We start from the raw sequence: 13,972 nt of genomic DNA on the forward strand, positions 1-13,972 counted from the left end.
ATGTCACCCTTGACACAGCAATGCCTGCCTGGAGATAATGATGGCAGTTGCCAAAAGGGCTTCGTTTGGCACATGGTATCTTGAAAGGACGTACACCGTCCTTTCAGATATCAAAGGCTAGTTCAAATGACGTACAAATGAGAACTCTCCAATGGAGTCTTACAGTAGTTGGAGAGTCCAAAAAACACTCCTTCAGTCATTTCACTGAGAGTCATTGATTGGGGACACCAAGAATATAGGAAGGAATGCACAAAGAAAGGATGAAATTGTGTTCAGGATCGGGGGAAGGGATGAACAGGGCGTGCTTGCCTTGAATCCAGGCTTTGTTGGGGGGTGGGGCATAAAGATCAAACGGGTCTGAAACTACAAAGTGGTGATGGTAACACAGTATCACCAGAGTTACACAACAGTGTTCCCAAATTGCAACAATGATGAAAAAGTTTACTAATCCCAACTTAACCAACAAAAGTACAGGAAACCATACAAAAAATAAAACATCACCAGAAAGGTGGAAACAAAGCAAATGCAAAGCAGTTCAGGGGAAAGGAACTCCATGTCCCCTGGGGGCAGACCGAGTTGCCAGCGTCCACGGTGAGCAGACGGGGATGGAGGCTGCAGAGCCGACCGCTCCCCTGGACGTGGTGTTTCCGGCAAGGGCTCTGGGTGTCTGTCCAGAGCAGGGGCTCGTTCTCCCTGCAGGGGTGGGTGAGTCATCGTGGGCGTCTGGGTGTTGCGCGGGAGCCAGGGCAGGCTCTCCCTGCCGAGGCGGTGACTCCTCCTCTGCCTCGGGTTCTCCTGCCAGAGCCCGAGCAGGTAGAGGTGCACGTGGAGGTGGAGGTTCTGGCTGAGGGGGTGGGACATCAGTGCCTGGGGCTGGGGGTCCTGCAGGCATGGAGATCCGATCTGCCCGGTGTGCTGGCCAGTACCCAGCTGGCCTGGTGTCTCTGCGAGGGCAAGTCTCGGTTCTCCATCTGCCCTCGGTGGATCCCTGGGTCCTGCACCTGGAGCCAGCACCTCTGTAGGGACAGGTCTGGGAAGCGGAGCCTGGTTCCAGTTGGAGGCCAGTGCTAGAGCTGGGGGAGAAGCAAAGTTTGCCCACAGGCCAGCCTTGGCATGTGCGTCTCCCGGGACAGAAAGCTTCCAAGAGATTCCCAAAGAATACCCAGCGTCGGATGTCTTTTGGGACTGAAGTGTGCAAGATGGGGGGCGGGGGGTGTGAGGCCAGCGCTTGCTGCAGGCCCAGCAGCAGCTTTCGGGGACTCGTCCCTGTGTAGCTCAGCACCCCCTCCCCACACACTCCCGTGCACCAGCCCCAGCGTCCTCACCTCTGTGCTCTGGCGTGCTGGGCTCCAGGTCCTCCTGCTGCCTCAGAGGCCGGGGTTCTCGGGACTCTGGGTCGGAGCCGGGTGTGCTGAGCTCCGTGGCAGCCTCAGACTGGGCCGCCGGGTGTATCCTGGGCGGTGTCTCGGCAGCAGGCCTTCCCCGCCTCCGCTTCTCCCCCGGTGGGGCTGATGCCTCCGTGGGCACGCTCACCTGGAGCCTGCACTGGGCCTCACGGGCGGGGGGGGTGGTGCTCCGACCCCTCCCTCCGGGAGGTGGATGGGGTGTCCCCGTCCTCGGCCTCATCACGTGGGAAGCTCTGCAACGACAGTGACCGTCAGCCAGCCATGCTAGGAGTTTTCCGAGCTGGGCCTGGGCAGTGGAGCCGCTGCTTCTGCCTGCTCGAACTTCTCTTCCCAGAAGGGTCAGAGACGTGTGTCTGCTCAGATCCCCACCCGGGAGGAAAGAGACCCACCTGAGGGTGTGAGGTCCGCCTGGGCGGCCGCCGCTGCCCGCACTCTCCCCATCCCGCCCAGCCTGCTCTCCCCTGGGGTGTGGACACAACTTGTCCGCAGGCTTCTGACCCCACATCCGCCTGGGCTTCCTTGAGGGAGACACACCCCAAGAAACCCGCATCCACACACACAGGCAAAGGACCCGCTGTTTCCGGGTGGCATGGGAGAGGCGGCCTGGTCCGTCCTGGGGCTCCCCGTGTTACCTTTCTGTTTCTCCGGGCAAAGGGCCAGAGGCCTCTCGGCGGTGTCCTGAGCCAACGTCGACAGGGTGCCCGCGCACACTGCCTGTGAGCACTCCTGAGGCCCCGGCCTCTGGGCAGGGGCAAACAGCAGAACATCCTGGCAGCCAGTGAACTGGCTGGGGGCTCCTCTCCGCTCTGGAGGCCTGGATACCCGGGCTGCGGGTTCTGTTGGGTTCTGTTGCCGGCAGGTGACATCATCTCCTGGGGTTCGTGCTGAGGTCCCTTCCCCAAAACTTCCCAAGGGAATCTCTGGGTTTCTGACTGCTCGACCACCCCCCTTAGGCCATGTGCAGGCACAGTGACACCCACACAGCCCAGCCCACAGCCCTGGGGAGGCCTGGGTTCAGCCAGGGCCTGAGCTCCGAGGACCCCACTGCTCTCAGACCAGGCTCCTTCTTCTCATAAGTGGTGTGGCCCTGGACAAGCATATGCCCCTCAGGGTTGCCCCAGTCTCTCCATCTGCAGAGTGGTGGTCATTCTCCCATCTGCTTCCTAGGTCTGTCGGCCTACGAGCAGCTCCATGCCTTTCCACCTGGGGCCGATATCACGTGGAGCTTGTGCGCTGAGACTTCAGAAAGAAAGATTCCATCCAGGGCTGACACAGCACAGAATGGGGCAGAACGAGGCCTGGATGTGCCGTGGTACCCAGGAAAAGGCACTCCCCCTCCTGACTGTTTTGAGACCCCGCATCCAAGTTGGAGGACCGAAAGGAAGACTCGAAGGTCTCCCTCTCTTATAGAAAAGAGTAGCCAACTTTCTGCTCCTCTGTTTCCATTGAGATTCTGTTCAAGTGTCCCAGCTCGGCTTCTGCGGGTGGCTGAGCTTCTAGTGGCTCCCTGCGTTCTTGTCTTTTCCTCTCCAAACCTTCCGTCCTTTTCCCCCTTCTGGGGTGGAAGGGCGCTGTCATTGCTTCTACCTTCGAGGCAGATTGAGGAAAAGTCTGGACCGTCGACTCCTTTCCTCTCTTTGGTTCCGTGTCTCTCTCTGGCTGTGTCCCTCTCTTTTCCTTTCTCAGTTCCGTCTGTGTCTTCCTCTTTCTCTCTCGTGTGTGGATGGATGGATGCTAGGGATGCACATGTATATGATTAGATGAGGGTTATGTTTTAGGGATAGGTTAGAGGGAGAGAAAGGCTTTAGGTCGGAGTTGGTCATGGGGGAAGGGTCAAGGGTGGTGGTGGTGTTGTTTCTTGGAATCTGAGTGCTGTGCATTCTTCGTCTCTTTCCATATGAACCCCTTCTCAGATACACCACTTGCAAGGAGTCTCTCATGTTCTGTTTCCTATCTTTTGCATTTGTGAATGCTTAGCTTCTCTGTTGTGAAGAGGTTCCATTGGATGGAAACCCATGGGTGTACTTCGTGTACCTCTTTGCCTTACTTGAAGAGACCCATTTCGACCTCCGCCCAGCAAATGGCAAGGAGACTCTGATGTTAAGGAGCCTTTGACCTACGCTTCTTTCTAGCTATCTCATGACATCAGTCTTTAGGGTGAGGTTTTCCCCCTATATTGAGGTGGTATGAGATCAAAACCAATAGCGTTCTTCAGATGTAGCTGTCTGGTTTTCCCATGGACATTGATTGAAGAGGCTTTCTTGTTCCCATTTGGATATTCTCCCCTTCTGTGTCAGAGATGAGTTGACCATGGATGCTGGGGTTTGTTTCTGGACCCTCCACTTTATTCCATCGATCTGGATCTGTGTGTGTTGTTGTATTCCCAATAGCATACTGTCCTGCTGCTGCTGCTGCGGCTAAGTCACTTCAGTCGTGTCTGACTCTGCGTGACCCCATGGCCTGCAGCCTACCAGGCTCCTCCGTCCAGGACATTTTCCAGGCAAGAGTACTGGAGTGGGTCGCCATTGCCTTCTCCGATACTCTCCTGAGGATCCTAGTTTGGTCGTCTAATTTCCTTTCACACAACCTTGGATGTCCGTATCGGGGCTTCTTCGTCGGATTGTATTGACAGTTTAGGCTCTTTTCTGTCTCCGTACCCCTTTTGCAATTCTTTGTTCGGTGCGAAAATGCATTGGCATTTTGGGAGGAATAGCATCGAAGCTGTGGATTGCCTTGTGGGGCTGTGACATCATTTTCCCAATAGGAATTCTTTCAAGCCCTGAGCACAGCTTCTCTTTCCAGTGATTGGTGTGGGCTTGATCTTCCTTCTTCCATCTCTCGCCGTTTTGTGAGAACAGGTCCATCCTTCCCTTCTGGGTTAGATGGACTGGTGGGTATCACTTCAGTGAATGGCATTGTCAGTGGGGGTGATAATTCCCTTCTCGTTGGAAGACTTTGCTGTGAGTATTAGAAATGCAAGTGACTTCTCTTCCCCTTCCTCCCTGTCCGTCTCTCAGAGCCACCGGGAAACAGAGGCCTCATCCACGGTCACACAGGCCTGAGGGGGTGCAACTAGACTGTTGTTTCTTCAGGCCCTCAGTGCTGGACATCATCCGGGATCCTCTGTGTGTGTCTTCCTCAGTCTGGTGTCCCTTCAGACCTTTCCCTAGTTTTCACAGGCTTGTTGTGTTGGTGTTCTTTGTCTGTTTGGAGACACATCCTTGATAAGCTTTGTGTTTCCACTCATTCGTCTCGCGATGTATGACCTGTCTTTTGCTTTTGTCGTGAGGTCTTTCCCACAGTAGATATCTTTGATTTTGCAAAGTCCACTGTATTCTCTGGGTTTTTTTTTTTTTTTTGTGGACTGGCTTTTAGTTTTGTGTGTGAAGACTCAAAGCACGTGTCCGGTTTCTGCTCATTGTTCTTCGAGATTTGTGACAAGTTTTCATGGAAAGTTTGTCTAGGGATAACTGGAAGTGAACTCGGTGTAAGGTGTCAAGTCTCCATCTCCATTCCTGTCATCCCCTGCAGTTTCCAATTCCCTGTTCCTGAGTGGTTTTAGAGACCTTGTGGGGAGTTTGGTTGCATTGGAGTTTGCATTTCCACCTTGATTCGATTCACACTGTTCTGCCCTCAGGGACACTGTCAAGGGGGAGTGAGGAGCAGCCTGCACTTCCAGCAGTGACCACACGGTGGGGCGAGTGCTGCTCTCCCCTCAGGGAGCCCCAGGCCACAGGCATCCCAGTGAGGAGCCAGCTCTGTGCTCAGCTGAAAGGAGTTAGTCTCTCAGGAGCCTCTGAGCCCTTGCCTTTGGATCACCCAGGGTGGGCATTTACTGGGACAGAAAAAATTGCCCTGAATTCCATGGACGGAAGAGCCTGGCTGTGTAGAGTTCGTGAGTTGCCGCGAATCAGACACAACTGAGGACACAAAAATTCTATAGATTAAAACACTTTTTGGGGGTGGGGGGGAGTGAAAGGGGGGGATGTGGGTTTTTTTGTCTTATATAATAGCCAAGGGAAATCTAGTTTAAACCTAAATTCACATAGACGGGAAAGGTATAGCTCTCCGTCACCCTATTAAAAAAAAAAAAAACTACTAAACTTTTCTGAAAGTTTATTTAGTAGCTTCCTTGAGCAGTTCATTGTGAAGCATTTTTTTTTTTTCTGTGACATTGGCCTCATTAAAAAGCACGGTTTGCCTTTACTGGATAATTCTGTTCATTGGTTTCTTAGGGAACCTTGGTAATACTTGAGTTTCCTGGGGAGTATGGTCACATGACCTGGCCCTGGCCAATCGGTGCGTTCCACCTCCCTGGCCACTGTGATTGGCTCCGGGCTGGGGCAGTGCCCAATCGGGGCCCAGGGCCGGGCCTCCCGTTGGAAGCCAGGGGAAGACGAGCTGTCGTCCTGCTGGGGTAGGGGAAGGGGTGGGGCCGGGGGAGGTCAGGCTCCAGCAGTGGGAGGGGCGTGAGGCCCGCCTGCGGCAGTTGGTGACCTTCCTGCTCCCCTCAGGGCAGAGCCGCCGGCCTGAGAATGAGGGCGCTGCTGAGCCCAGGGCCTGGGATGGCCCGTTGCTGCTGTGGTCCCAGAGCTCCACCCGAGACCTGAGGGAAGCCGTCTGCCCGTGAGTCCTCTCCCGCTTGTCTGTCAGCTTGTTTGAACCATGCTGGGTTTTCTGCCCAGCTGGCTAAGGGGAGTCCCTGGAAATGCAAGGGTGTGGGTTTTGGCAGACTTCAGGGAAGACATGCCAGATGAGCCTGGGAGACTCCAGCTTAATCTGGATTCAGGAGATATCTCTTCGGGCCAGCTAGTAATTGTAGGATAAGCCTAATGAGTCTTCACAGGATGAAGAGAGTAACGTGCCAAGGTAGCAATCGATGTCCTCATTCGAGAGGATGAAGCTGGTGCTCAGAGAAGGGGGGAACTTGGCCACAGCAAGGAGGTGTGCACCCAGACAGAACCCCCAGATCCGGCCATTGGAGCTCAGGGAGGCCACTGGTGTGGCTTGTCCCTGTGGCAGGGGCCGAGGCACGCAGCCCACCCTGATTCCTGCGGGGGCCTGACTTGGGAAGTGCCATCTGGTAGCTTTGAGACTCACCAAACCAAATTGCACTGGAGAGAGGAGGGACACCTTCCTTCATCCACCCCCCACCCCCGCCGGATTCCCACATACCCTGACCCCTTTCTCCCGATTTCGGAGCCATTTCCAGAGTCCCGCTCATATGACCTCATTCGAAGTGCACTGTGGACGAGCTGCCATCTGCAGCTACTACCACAGCGGCCAAGGGCTTTAGCTCCCGACTACCTCCCTTCCTTTGGAACTTGGGGGCCCTCTACTCCCCACTTGCACACCACAGACCTTTGCTGAGGATTGTGGGGACCCTCACTCAGTTTGCAGTACGTTGTAGCCATCCCTGTCCTCTCTATACCTCCCTTGAAACTCAGCTTGTGAGCTCCTTTGGAGCAGCGTGGCCCACCTGGCTGCAACGGAAGAGACACAGCTGACAGTGAAACAACAGCTTAGATCTGAGACCCGGAAAGCTCTGTCAGAAGGGACCTCCCTCTTCACACCGTAGAGGCTGTAGGAGGCGCCAGGCTTTCGAACCAGTGCTGGGGCCAAAACGACTCCACAGCTGTTTTCCTTCCTGGGGAGGGTTCTGGCTCGAGTGGGAATGGCTCAAGTCTCCTAAGGTTCTGCAAGCCCACTGTGTGCAGATTCACGGTACACAGAGAGGAGAAGGTGGAGTCCTGCCCTGTAGGTGGTCACAGCTCACGGATGAGCCAGGCAGGCAGGCAGGCAGGGCATGAGAACACCTGAGCTGCCTTCATGAGTGAATGGTGTGGGGGCAGAGGAAGAGAAGCCGGTCTGCTCCCTCGTGTGGTGCCCCGGGCAGGTTGTCCCCAGAGGAAACCCTTACGACGGTGAGGACTATCACTGCTGTTTCCCAAGGGGTTCCGTCGGTGCGTGTCTTCCCCGGAGCGGTCAGGCCGTCTCTCAAGTACACGGGCCATGGGCATTGCCTCTCCTTGGAACTTCCCATGTGTTTCTCTTTTTTATGGAACAGTGATTTTCTAGAGGGGTTCTGGGCCACAAGGATGTTGGGTCATTTTCTAGCCTTCTGTCATGAAGAACGCTTTCCTGGGTGTTGGGGTGGTTTGTTGTTCCAGCTCCCTTTCTTGGCTTCTTTTGGGAGCTGGTGCAACAAGACGAGCTCAGCCTCTGCCTTCTGGCTGAGATGTCACCCTTGACACAGCAATGCCTGCCTGGAGATAATGATGGCAGTTGCCAAAAGGGCTTCGTTTGGCACATGGTATCTTGAAAGGACGTACACCGTCCTTTCAGATATCAAAGGCTAGTTCAAATGACGTACAAATGAGAACTCTCCAATGGAGTCTTACAGTAGTTGGAGAGTCCAAAAAACACTCCTTCAGTCATTTCACTGAGAGTCATTGATTGGGGACACCAAGAATATAGGAAGGAATGCACAAAGAAAGGATGAAATTGTGTTCAGGATCGGGGGAAGGGATGAACAGGGCGTGCTTGCCTTGAATCCAGGCTTTGTTGGGGGGTGGGGCATAAAGATCAAACGGGTCTGAAACTACAAAGTGGTGATGGTAACACAGTATCACCAGAGTTACACAACAGTGTTCCCAAATTGCAACAATGATGAAAAAGTTTACTAATCCCAACTTAACCAACAAAAGTACAGGAAACCATACAAAAAATAAAACATCACCAGAAAGGTGGAAACAAAGCAAATGCAAAGCAGTTCAGGGGAAAGGAACTCCATGTCCCCTGGGGGCAGACCGAGTTGCCAGCGTCCACGGTGAGCAGACGGGGATGGAGGCTGCAGAGCCGACCGCTCCCCTGGACGTGGTGTTTCCGGCAAGGGCTCTGGGTGTCTGTCCAGAGCGGGGGCTCGTTCTCCCTGCAGGGGTGGGTGAGTCATCGTGGGCGTCTGGGTGTTGCGCGGGAGCCAGGGCAGGCTCTCCCTGCCGAGGCGGTGACTCCTCCTCTGCCTCGGGTTCTCCTGCCAGAGCCCGAGCAGGTAGAGGTGCACGTGGAGGTGGAGGTTCTGGCTGAGGGGGTGGGACATCAGTGCCTGGGGCTGGGGGTCCTGCAGGCATGGAGATCCGATCTGCCCGGTGTGCTGGCCAGTACCCAGCTGGCCTGGTGTCTCTGCGAGGGCAAGTCTCGGTTCTCCATCTGCCCTCGGTGGATCCCTGGGTCCTGCACCTGGAGCCAGCACCTCTGTAGGGACAGGTCTGGGAAGCGGAGCCTGGTTCCAGTTGGAGGCCAGTGCTAGAGCTGGGGGAGAAGCAAAGTTTGCCCACAGGCCAGCCTTGGCATGTGCGTCTCCCGGGACAGAAAGCTTCCAAGAGATTCCCAAAGAATACCCAGCGTCGGATGTCTTTTGGGACTGAAGTGTGCAAGATGGGGGGCGGGGGGTGTGAGGCCAGCGCTTGCTGCAGGCCCAGCAGCAGCTTTCGGGGACTCGTCCCTGTGTAGCTCAGCACCCCCTCCCCACACACTCCCGTGCACCAGCCCCAGCGTCCTCACCTCTGTGCTCTGGCGTGCTGGGCTCCAGGTCCTCCTGCTGCCTCAGAGGCCGGGGTTCTCGGGACTCTGGGTCGGAGCCGGGTGTGCTGAGCTCCGTGGCAGCCTCAGACTGGGCCGCCGGGTGTATCCTGGGCGGTGTCTCGGCAGCAGGCCTTCCCCGCCTCCGCTTCTCCCCCGGTGGGGCTGATGCCTCCGTGGGCACGCTCACCTGGAGCCTGCACTGGGCCTCACGGGCGGGGGGGTGGTGCTCCGACCCCTCCCTCCGGGAGGTGGATGGGGTGTCCCCGTCCTCGGCCTCATCACGTGGGAAGCTCTGCAACGACAGTGACCGTCAGCCAGCCATGCTAGGAGTTTTCCGAGCTGGGCCTGGGCAGTGGAGCCACTGCTTCTGCCTGCTCGAACTTCTCTTCCCAGAAGGGTCAGAGACGTGTGTCTGCTCAGATCCCCACCCGGGAGGAAAGAGACCCACCTGAGGGTGTGAGGTCCGCCTGGGCGGCCGCCGCTGCCCGCACTCTCCCCATCCCGCCCAGCCTGCTCTCCCCTGGGGTGTGGACACAACTTGTCCGCAGGCTTCTGACCCCACATCCGCCTGGGCTTCCTTGAGGGAGACACACCCCAAGAAACCCGCATCCACACACACAGGCAAAGGACCCGGTGTTTCCGGGTGGCATGGGAGAGGCGGCCTGGTCCGTCCTGGGGCTCCCCGTGTTACCTTTCTGTTTCTCCGGGCAAAGGGCCAGAGGCCTCTCGGGGGTGTCCTGAGCCAACGTCGACAGGGTGCCCGCGCACACTGCCTGTGAGCACTCCTGAGGCCCCGGCCTCTGGGCAGGGGCAAACAGCAGAACATCCTGGCAGCCAGTGAACTGGCTGGGGGCTCCTCTCCGCTCTGGAGGCCTGGATACCCGGGCTGCGGGTTCTGTTGGGTTCTGTTGCCGGCAGGTGACATCATCTCCTGGGGTTCGTGCTGAGGTCCCTTCCCCAAAACTTCCCAAGGGAATCTCTGGGTTTCTGACTGCTCGACCACCCCCCTTAGGCCATGTGCAGGCACAGTGACACCCACACAGCCCAGCCCACAGCCCTGGGGAGGCCTGGGTTCAGCCAGGGCCTGAGCTCCGAGGACCCCACTGCTCTCAGACCAGGCTCCTTCTTCTCATAAGTGGTGTGGCCCTGGACAAGCATATGCCCCTCAGGGTTGCCCCAGTCTCTCCATCTGCAGAGTGGTGGTCATTCTCCCATCTGCTTCCTAGGTCTGTCGGCCTACGAGCAGCTCCATGCCTTTCCACCTGGGGCCGATATCACGTGGAGCTTGTGCGCTGAGACTTCAGAAAGAAAGATTCCATCCAGGGCTGACACAGCACAGAATGGGGCAGAACGAGGCCTGGATGTGCCGTGGTACCCAGGAAAAGGCACTCCCCCTCCTGACTGTTTTGAGACCCCGCATCCAAGTTGGAGGACCGAAAGGAAGACTCGAAGGTCTCCCTCTCTTATAGAAAAGAGTAGCCAACTTTCTGCTCCTCTGTTTCCATTGAGATTCTGTTCAAGTGTCCCAGCTCGGCTTCTGCGGGTGGCTGAGCTTCTAGTGGCTCCCTGCGTTCTTGTCTTTTCCTCTCCAAACCTTCCGTCCTTTTCCCCCTTCTGGGGTGGAAGGGCGCTGTCATTGCTTCTACCTTCGAGGCAGATTGAGGAAAAGTCTGGACCGTCGACTCCTTTCCTCTCTTTGGTTCCGTGTCTCTCTCTGGCTGTGTCCCTCTCTTTTCCTTTCTCAGTTCCGTCTGTGTCTTCCTCTTTCTCTCTCGTGTGTGGATGGATGGATGCTAGGGATGCACATGTATATGATTAGATGAGGGTTATGTTTTAGGGATAGGTTAGAGGGAGAGAAAGGCTTTAGGTCGGAGTTGGTCATGGGGGAAGGGTCAAGGGTGGTGGTGGTGTTGTTTCTTGGAATCTGAGTGCTGTGCATTCTTCGTCTCTTTCCATATGAACCCCTTCTCAGATACACCACTTGCAAGGAGTCTCTCATGTTCTGTTTCCTATCTTTTGCATTTGTGAATGCTTAGCTTCTCTGTTGTGAAGAGGTTCCATTGGATGGAAACCCATGGGTGTACTTCGTGTACCTCTTTGCCTTACTTGAAGAGACCCATTTCGACCTCCGCCCAGCAAATGGCAAGGAGACTCTGATGTTAAGGAGCCTTTGACCTACGCTTCTTTCTAGCTATCTCATGACATCAGTCTTTAGGGTGAGGTTTTCCCCCTATATTGAGGTGGTATGAGATCAAAACCAATAGCGTTCTTCAGATGTAGCTGTCTGGTTTTCCCATGGACATTGATTGAAGAGGCTTTCTTGTTCCCATTTGGATATTCTCCCCTTCTGTGTCAGAGATGAGTTGACCATGGATGCTGGGGTTTGTTTCTGGACCCTCCACTTTATTCCATCGATCTGGATCTGTGTGTGTTGTTGTATTCCCAATAGCATACTGTCCTGCTGCTGCTGCTGCGGCTAAGTCACTTCAGTCGTGTCTGACTCTGCGTGACCCCATGGCCTGCAGCCTACCAGGCTCCTCCGTCCAGGACATTTTCCAGGCAAGAGTACTGGAGTGGGTCGCCATTGCCTTCTCCGATACTCTCCTGAGGATCCTAGTTTGGTCGTCTAATTTCCTTTCACACAACCTTGGATGTCCGTATCGGGGCTTCTTCGTCGGATTGTATTGACAGTTTAGGCTCTTTTCTGTCTCCGTACCCCTTTTGCAATTCTTTGTTCGGTGCGAAAATGCATTGGCATTTTGGGAGGAATAGCATCGAAGCTGTGGATTGCCTTGTGGGGCTGTGACATCATTTTCCCAATAGGAATTCTTTCAAGCCCTGAGCACAGCTTCTCTTTCCAGTGATTGGTGTGGGCTTGATCTTCCTTCTTCCATCTCTCGCCGTTTTGTGAGAACAGGTCCATCCTTCCCTTCTGGGTTAGATGGACTGGTGGGTATCACTTCAGTGAATGGCATTGTCAGTGGGGGTGATAATTCCCTTCTCGTTGGAAGACTTTGCTGTGAGTATTAGAAATGCAAGTGACTTCTCTTCCCCTTCCTCCCTGTCCGTCTCTCAGAGCCACCGGGAAACAGAGGCCTCATCCACGGTCACACAGGCCTGAGGGGGTGCAACTAGACTGTTGTTTCTTCAGGCCCTCAGTGCTGGACATCATCCGGGATCCTCTGTGTGTGTCTTCCTCAGTCTGGTGTCCCTTCAGACCTTTCCCTAGTTTTCACAGGCTTGTTGTGTTGGTGTTCTTTGTCTGTTTGGAGACACATCCTTGATAAGCTTTGTGTTTCCACTCATTCGTCTCGCGATGTATGACCTGTCTTTTGCTTTTGTCGTGAGGTCTTTCCCACAGTAGATATCTTTGATTTTGCAAAGTCCACTGTATTCTCTGGTTTTTTTTTTTTTTTTTGTGGACTGGCTTTTAGTTTTGTGTGTGAAGACTCAAAGCACGTGTCCGGTTTCTGCTCATTGTTCTTCGAGATTTGTGACAAGTTTTCATGGAAAGTTTGTCTAGGGATAACTGGAAGTGAACTCGGTGTAAGGTGTCAAGTCTCCATCTCCATTCCTGTCATCCCCTGCAGTTTCCAATTCCCTGTTCCTGAGTGGTTTTAGAGACCTTGTGGGGAGTTTGGTTGCATTGGAGTTTGCATTTCCACCTTGATTCGATTCACACTGTTCTGCCCTCAGGGACACTGTCAAGGGGGAGTGAGGAGCAGCCTGCACTTCCAGCAGTGACCACACGGTGGGGCGAGTGCTGCTCTCCCCTCAGGGAGCCCCAGGCCACAGGCATCCCAGTGAGGAGCCAGCTCTGTGCTCAGCTGAAAGGAGTTAGTCTCTCAGGAGCCTCTGAGCCCTTGCCTTTGGATCACCCAGGGTGGGCATTTACTGGGACAGAAAAAATTGCCCTGAATTCCATGGACGGAAGAGCCTGGCTGTGTAGAGTTCGTGAGTTGCCGCGAATCAGACACAACTGAGGACACAAAAATTCTATAGATTAAAACACTTTTTGGGGGTGGGGGGGAGTGAAAGGGGGGGATGTGGGTTTTTTTGTCTTATATAATAGCCAAGGGAAATCTAGTTTAAACCTAAATTCACATAGACGGGAAAGGTATAGCTCTCCGTCACCCTATTAAAAAAAAAAAAACTACTAAACTTTTCTGAAAGTTTATTTAGTAGCTTCCTTGAGCAGTTCATTGTGAAGCATTTTTTTTTTTTCTGTGACATTGGCCTCATTAAAAAGCACGGTTTGCCTTTACTGGATAATTCTGTTCATTGGTTTCTTAGGGAACCTTGGTAATACTTGAGTTTCCTGGGGAGTATGGTCACATGACCTGGCCCTGGCCAATCGGTGCGTTCCACCTCCCTGGCCACTGTGATTGGCTCCGGGCTGGGGCAGTGCCCAATCGGGGCCCAGGGCCGGGCCTCCCGTTGGAAGCCAGGGGAAGACGAGCTGTCGTCCTGCTGGGGTAGGGGAAGGGGTGGGGCCGGGGGAGGTCAGGCTCCAGCAGTGGGAGGGGCGTGAGGCCCGCCTGCGGCAGTTGGTGACCTTCCTGCTCCCCTCAGGGCAGAGCCGCCGGCCTGAGAATGAGGGCGCTGCTGAGCCCAGGGCCTGGGATGGCCCGTTGCTGCTGTGGTCCCAGAGCTCCACCCGAGACCTGAGGGAAGCCGTCTGCCCGTGAGTCCTCTCCCGCTTGTCTGTCAGCTTGTTTGAACCATGCTGGGTTTTCTGCCCAGCTGGCTAAGGGGAGTCCCTGGAAATGCAAGGGTGTGGGTTTTGGCAGACTTCAGGGAAGACATGCCAGATGAGCCTGGGAGACTCCAGCTTAATCTGGATTCAGGAGATATCTCTTCGGGCCAGCTAGTAATTGTAGGATAAGCCTAATGAGTCTTCACAGGATGAAGAGAGTAACGTGCCAAGGTAGCAATCGATGTCCTCATTCGAGAGGATGAAGCTGGTGCTCAGAGAAGGGGGG

The 13,972-nt window shown here is 54.9% G+C and overlaps 2 protein-coding genes and 1 long non-coding RNA gene across 3 annotated transcripts in view; 1 reads left to right on the plus strand and 2 right to left on the minus strand.

The window, feature by feature from the left end:
- LOC145534150 (uncharacterized) overlaps nucleotides 1-13,972 on the plus strand; it is a 694,441-nt gene that overhangs the window by 372,800 nt on the left and 307,669 nt on the right. The window contains exons 51-52 of the long non-coding RNA XR_014074276.1: nucleotides 5,921-6,032; nucleotides 13,563-13,674. This is a non-coding gene — a long non-coding RNA (uncharacterized LOC145534150). The remainder of the gene's footprint in view (nucleotides 1-5,920; nucleotides 6,033-13,562; nucleotides 13,675-13,972) is intronic.
- LOC145534141 (uncharacterized) lies at nucleotides 421-2,238 on the minus strand. The gene is made up of 3 exons (XM_081561515.1): nucleotides 2,039-2,238; nucleotides 1,326-1,639; nucleotides 421-1,073 (listed from the first exon to the last, which is right to left on the minus strand). The coding sequence occupies exons 2-3, from the start codon at nucleotides 1,624-1,626 to the stop codon at nucleotides 445-447; spliced, it is 930 nt and encodes a 309-aa protein (XP_081417641.1). The 5' UTR covers nucleotides 1,627-1,639; nucleotides 2,039-2,238; the 3' UTR covers nucleotides 421-444.
- On the minus strand, nucleotides 8,065-10,331 carry LOC145533901 (uncharacterized). Its single transcript, XM_081561246.1, has 3 exons — nucleotides 9,682-10,331; nucleotides 8,970-9,282; nucleotides 8,065-8,717 (listed from the first exon to the last, which is right to left on the minus strand). Exons 1-3 carry the CDS (start codon nucleotides 9,916-9,918, stop codon nucleotides 8,089-8,091), a joined length of 1,179 nt encoding a protein of 392 aa, XP_081417372.1. The 5' UTR covers nucleotides 9,919-10,331; the 3' UTR covers nucleotides 8,065-8,088.

The sequence above is a fragment of the Giraffa tippelskirchi genome, chromosome 14 (genome assembly GCF_054371585.1).
Source record: "Giraffa tippelskirchi isolate mGirTip1 chromosome 14, T2T-mGirTip1v1.2.pri, whole genome shotgun sequence".
NCBI lineage: Eukaryota > Metazoa > Chordata > Mammalia > Artiodactyla > Giraffidae > Giraffa > Giraffa tippelskirchi.